The sequence below is a fragment of the Cariama cristata genome, unplaced genomic scaffold, assembly GCF_000690535.1.
Source record: "Cariama cristata isolate BGI_N322 unplaced genomic scaffold, ASM69053v1 scaffold7566, whole genome shotgun sequence".
NCBI lineage: Eukaryota > Metazoa > Chordata > Aves > Cariamiformes > Cariamidae > Cariama > Cariama cristata.
Window position 1 is genome coordinate 1 of NW_009620337.1, and position 6,162 is coordinate 6,162.

Here is a 6,162-nt window from a genome sequence, read left to right on the forward strand (position 1 = left end):
GCCGTGGCCGCAGTGAGACGGGAACCGCCGTGCCCAAAAGGCGGTCACTTGTCTGTGCAAAGCCTTTCCTTGAGAGGCTGGGCACCAAAGTCCCTCGTCTGTAAGCGAAGTTCTGGGGCGGGAAGGGCCGTTTATAACTTTTCGATGAGAGAGATGGAGTATGTCAGCCAAGAAGATAGCCGGTGCGGTGTAGTTCTTAGTTGCTTTCCAGAGAGAACCTCATCTGTTGCTGAGAGAACATCACCATCTCGTTGAAGAGTGCAGCAGTATTTGTATTAATGAAAGATTGCAGTTAATTATGTGAGATCTACACGATCGCTGTTTTTTCCCTAACGTACTTTCAGATTGTCCCCAAAATCACCCCAGCTACCGTCAAAGGTTTGAGCTGAGATTTTTTCAAAGTAGCTGAAGACTGAGTAGTTAAATCCAAAGAAGCGAAATGTCTGTTTGAATCTCTGACTGTTCTTTATCAAAGTCTGGCGTTTTCTAAGAACTTTAAATGCGGGTTGTTATTTTTCTTTTTCTGTGAAAAATTAACATTAACATGTTCTTTTTCTGTCTTGGATTTCCTAGCAAAGATGCTGAGCTTTTTCCGTCGAACCCTTGGACGGCGGTCTATGCGTAAGCATGTGGAGAAGGAACGGCTAAGAGAGGCCCAAAGAGCTGCAACCCACATCCCTGCAGCTGGGGATGCAAAATCCATCATTACTTGCCGAGTAGCACTGCTGGATGGAACGGATGTCAGCGTGGACTTACCGGTATGAGTGATGCAAGTTTGTTTTTTAAATGCCGTTGGCTTGTGTCAATCTGATTGTGCTCTTTGCTGTTTAAAAGTTAGGTAAAGGCATATCTGTTTATCATAGCAACTGACCCTGTGACTTGATGTCCACTAAGTTACTGGTCATAAAAAGGTACTGAAAAAATAGTTAACTTTGTTGTTAACTGAAACTAGAGAGTGTTTTGTGAGATGTCGTTGTGCCTTACACATTGAATGCTTTCTAGTATGTTAATGTAACTGTTGTGCTGAGGTTTAACTTAGAGAGGGTAATGTTTCGGATGAATTGGATTTTCTTTTCAGTGAGCTGTGTGTGCATCTTGAGAAGGAAGGTAAATCTCTTCGTGTAACTGTTGAAGAGGAGGGATGAGCAGAAGTGCTAGCAGTAGTTGCTGTGTGGGTTTTGTTTGTTTTGATTTTGTGTCAGAGATGGGTGCAGTTTTTAACGCTAACTTGAGAGGAGAGGGGAAGAGAAGAATTCTACTTCCTTCTCCTCAGGGCAGATTATATAGCAGGGAATGTCTCATAGCGTAGTGCTTTATTGGGAGTGAGGTGTTAGCCACTGTTTTACATTTCTAAAGCTCCCTTAATCTACACGTGTCTGTTCTGCTCTGTTTAATTATGTACCTGTTTTTGTCCAACAGATGAACTTTAGCAATAGAAGTGATGTGCTCAGTTTTTCCATTACCATGTGTTATAGTTGTTAGTGACTTGTTTTGAGCTCGCATAGCCGAGGTAGGGCCTGTGGGTTTGCAAGACCTTCTGACTAGTTCCAGGGTATTTTGGCTGCAATAACAGTTGTGCTGATGTCGGAGCTGCTGGCTAGAAAGCGTGTGCAGAGCAGCCATTCTTGAGATGGCTTTTCTTTCCTCCCTTTCTTATTTTAAGCACGATTCTAGAGTGTTTTTAATATTAGGTAGTCTGAGGAAGGCTCAGCGTGTTAAGAGTATTGAGTGGCGTTATTGATGTACCAAGCAGAAGTAACTTCTGTGATATTCAGAACCCCAAGTAATCTAGCATTAAAGAAACAGTTTGGAATCTCTATCTGCTAAATGACTACATAGGTAGGTGTTTATAGAGGGCAGTAAAACCGATTTGTACATCTCTGAAACAATGTAATGAGCATATCCAGTGCCTAGGATGTTTGATTTGAGGCACCAGGAATTCCCCCAAACCCTTTATAGCAAGAGTTGCACTTAAAAAGTACTCAAGTTTAAATTGGTGTCTCCACGTAACCAGAGCAGTTATCTTTGGAGCTGGAGTTGGCTCTGTAGGCAAATTCCTGGTGCCTCTAACAACATTTCTAAGGCTTTGAGGAGCATAAATTGAACCTGAAGAGGTGTCGTGACCTGCCATCTGGACTATGAAATGTAGATCAGGGTGCAGTAGTAACTGTTTCTGCAGGAAACCTTTTCACTCTTGCTTTTTTTTCTTTATAAGCTAATATAAAGCCTTGTCGTTGGACATCTAAGTTATGAGTAACAGTAAACAAATATGCTAAATCAACATAGCTAGATGCCGTTATTACAGTGCATCCTCAGTGGCTGAAGTTTACTAGTTCCTTTGGTGATTAAAATTCAATAAATTAAAAGTAGAGTAAATGTTTAATTTCACACTCCTTAATGTGTTTGTTTTTGTGTCTCCACTTGCATCGCTCATATTTTGGGATTGACTCTTGAAGAGGAAAAAAGAAAGCAGGGGAGAGACATGGGATGAAGTGCAGTGTACAAAATCCTGGCAAAACAACATTGCTTTCTAAAATCTAAAGCTAAATTAAAAATACATTTGTGTATGTATACACAATATATTTTTTTCTTTTACAAGAACTTTACCTGAGAATCATGGTGCTCTTTGAGCTAACACATTTTCCAAGACTGGTTCTGTTACTTTGTTGGCAGTAGATTTGGTTTAAAATGGACTCTTATCTCAAAGAGGTGCCCTCGGGTCTGCCAGTTCAGTTGCACGTAGTCCCGTTGCCTACTTAAGTTCTGTGAAAATGTTTTATTAAAAAAAATAAATAACAGGTAGTGTTTCTTAAGACCAAATCACTTAAACAGGTTAGTTGACAGCCAGAGAAAGTGTTACCTTGGCAAGAAAGAATGCTCTGCCTTTTGTAAGCCATGGCTACATAAATACTTCACAGTGGCATAAGTTGTTGCTGCCACAGGAAGAAGAGATGTTGCTTTCATTATTGCGTTTGTCCTTGTTTTCACATACCCCTTGGCAGAAGAAACATTTTTTTGGCAGCCAGGCAGTAAGCTAAGTCAAGGAAATGCTGTGGCTGAAAATAATCAGTGTAATTTTGTTATGTTAGTTTCCAGCTGGAGTGATTCTCCAATCTAATTCCCCATGTGCCTCTCCAAATGTGGTGAAGAAGCTTTTAGAGGTGGTATTGTGCTTGCTTAAAATGCTTCTTGAGCTATACCCTTACGGTGAATTTGCTACTGAAAGAAGAGTGTTCTGGAGGTGCAATCATTCATATAATTGAATCTGAGATTGCTGAATTTGTTTAAATTATTTAAAAAAAGGAGGGGGGGAACCAACCACAAACCAAACATGTTTCAGAGTCTTTTTAAGCAGCAAAGACCATTTTTACGAATATTGACAAGAAGACAAAAGGGGCATGTTGTAAAAGATGCAGTTGAGATTTAATTTATTAAACACAGAGCCAGGATTTGAGCAGTAACTCTGCTTTTTGTCCACTGATCTTATCTATGGTGTCTGTCAAGCCACTTAATCTGTCTGCTTTTGTATTTCTTCTGTTGTTTTTAATTACAAAATTGCCTGACTTGAACTGTTCATCAAAGCTACAGTCCTACACAGTACATAGACTGGATTGTTTTTAAGAATCTACTTATTTCATAGCCATGTCAATGACTGAAGAATATCAGTGTCATGTCTGCTATTTACTGTCATTTTGGTATGTTCGAAATGGGAGGCATGAATTTCATGTGAATTATCGGTGTTCTTTTGGGGCAGATGGAAAGATGTGGGGTTTTCTTCCCTACCTTTATTTCAAATTCTGAAGTTGTGTTTCAGCCTGGTAGTTTTCCTCGTCTGTTACCACTTCTTTGAAGCTTTATGTTTGTCCAAATGCATTCAGTGATTTTGACAGACTTATGTGCTTAGTGGAACATTAAGCAGCTTATTATTTTTTTATCTATGAAGTTTTTATGAAATATATGGTGTCAGTTAACGGTGTTGATGTTGTTTGTCATACATGCTGTTTTACTGTTAACTTACCTCGAGTTCAACTTGGACAAAACTCAGTTGTGCTTTTTCTTCTAATTGTTTAAGATATGTGGGTTGAATGTTTGCTTAGTGGTATGAGCGGTAAAGAGGACAAGAGCTCTGTTTTGCTGACATCCCCTATCTTACTTTTAATCCTGTTCCCATGTGAAACTAAGCTCCATTTTCCCCCACTGCACCTCTGGAATTCTCAAAAGCCATGAACAGCCCTGGTTTAGTACCTGAAGGCCCCATCGGCTCACTCATACCAATCTGGGCTCCCAAGGGAACCCCTCAACAGCTGGAATACTGGCTTTTCTGGTGGTCATGGTTTGTGGGGAAAGACAGGTTGGGGAGGGGGAGGGCATCATAGCAGTGTTTTTTCCTTGAGAGCTACTTTTAATTGGAGTCAGCAACAGCTTATGAAACATTTGTGAATAAAAACGTTTGTCAAGAATCTTTTTAAAAGTGCTATTTTGAGTACTGGAAGGCTCCAGAGGATTTTTAGATTAAAAGATCTAAAAATTGAACATTTGTTGTAGAGATAGTTGGTTCTACACTATTCAGAGTAATAATTGGGAGAGGGGAAAAGATAACCTGGATAAAGGGGAAAAATGGTAAGATACATAATGTAAATTAAGTTACAGGAATACACTTGGAATATGCACCTTGTTAAAAATTTGTGGATAGCTTTCTGGGGGGGAACAAGGTCAGCCTTACAATAGCAACAGATAGTGAGTATGGGGTCTTATAGAAGCACCACTGCACTTTGTGGAAGCCAAGGGTGTTCTGGTAAAAAAGCTGACCCTGCTTAACCCACAATTTACATAAACTTTTCGTGGATAATAGAGTGTTAATTCCATTCCAGTTTCTGTATGTGCAACCTAAGTTTTAGGCAAAAGCTTCCTAGTGGTATAAGGTGAAAGATACAAAATCCAAGAATGGATGCTCTCTGAGTAGTTTTTCATCTTAGAATATTCCTTACTTATGCATGCATAAAATTTAATATGGTGATTGCAAAATCAGATGTTTTTGTCCTTATTATAATGAAGTATCATTAAAACAAGGTCTTATATAAACCAGTCCAAGAGCTCTGTGGAATAGCAGGAATTAGCTAATCTGTTTACAGATTTGGAGTAATACTTACAAAATAAGATAAAAAGGACTGTAGTGGTTATTTTAAATAAAACTAAGAAATCTATCTGGAATGCCAAAAAAATTGCCAGCAAACTGTTAACGAGTGCTGATGGCTTTTTGTGTGGAGGGAGATGATCTGTGTTGATCCGACTACAAGATCAGATATGTATTGTTATAGTTGTTTTTATTCAGTAATCCGCTCTCTTTTTTTATAAGCTTGTAGAATAATCATGGCTACTTGCTGAATATTTCTAGCTGTAAATATGAAATACTGTCTGAGACATACTGATTAAAAAAAATCTAGTAATGCTAAAAATGTTGGAAAGTCAATCTTTGAATAAAGTGAATAATCTTAGTGTGTTCAAGGCTGGCTTTTAAATTTTCAAAATAAAGCTCGGCTGATAAAAGTAATGAGGAAGTAAACATTTGCTTGTGTGTGTTAAGACTAAAGTTTTGGATTAAAACTTTTCCCATGTGGTCTTTGTCTTAAACTATTGAAATGCTTTTGACTATTTGCTTAAACTACTGAAAGACCTTTAGGGGACTGAAACTGGAAAACTCAATCCTGAGCTGAGTGTTACCAAAGCAGAGGTGCTGTCTGTGCGGTGGAAGGGCCCAGCTGTAGTGCAGCTTGATCCACCGCTTCCTGGGGTGCCAGATTTAAATGCATATTATGATTGAATGTAAGACACATATGGTACATGCTGAGTCGTTTCAGCACTTGCGAGCAGCAGCAGATTCACGGACTGCCTGTACTGAGTCGTGCTGGGAGTCCAGTTGTTTTGGATTACCGGCAGGTGAGCGTTTCAGGCTTGCTGGGGTGCGCGATGCCCTGGCACCCTTGGGAAGGGAGGAAGGGAGCAGCTGGCAGTGAGCCACGGGTGCTGTCGGAGTAATTTGTTTGGCCTGCAGTGTGCTGCCGAGTGTTTCTTGGGATGGTGCTGCAGGCCGGTTTAGTTGCCCGCAGGTTTAGCAGTCTTAACTCGCAGCATAAAAGCAAATTTTGTCTGAAGCCCTGCTTT

The 6,162-nt window shown here is 39.8% G+C and overlaps 1 protein-coding gene across 1 annotated transcript in view; it reads left to right on the forward strand.

Moving 5' to 3' along the window:
• Window positions 1-578: 578 nt before the first annotated feature.
• Window positions 579-6,162, forward strand: part of LOC104162774 (band 4.1-like protein 5) — a 56,626-nt gene continuing 51,042 nt past the window's right edge. Inside the window, 1 exon segment of the mRNA XM_009701590.1 lies at window positions 579-758. Coding sequence (XP_009699892.1) covers window positions 579-758 — 180 coding nt within the window.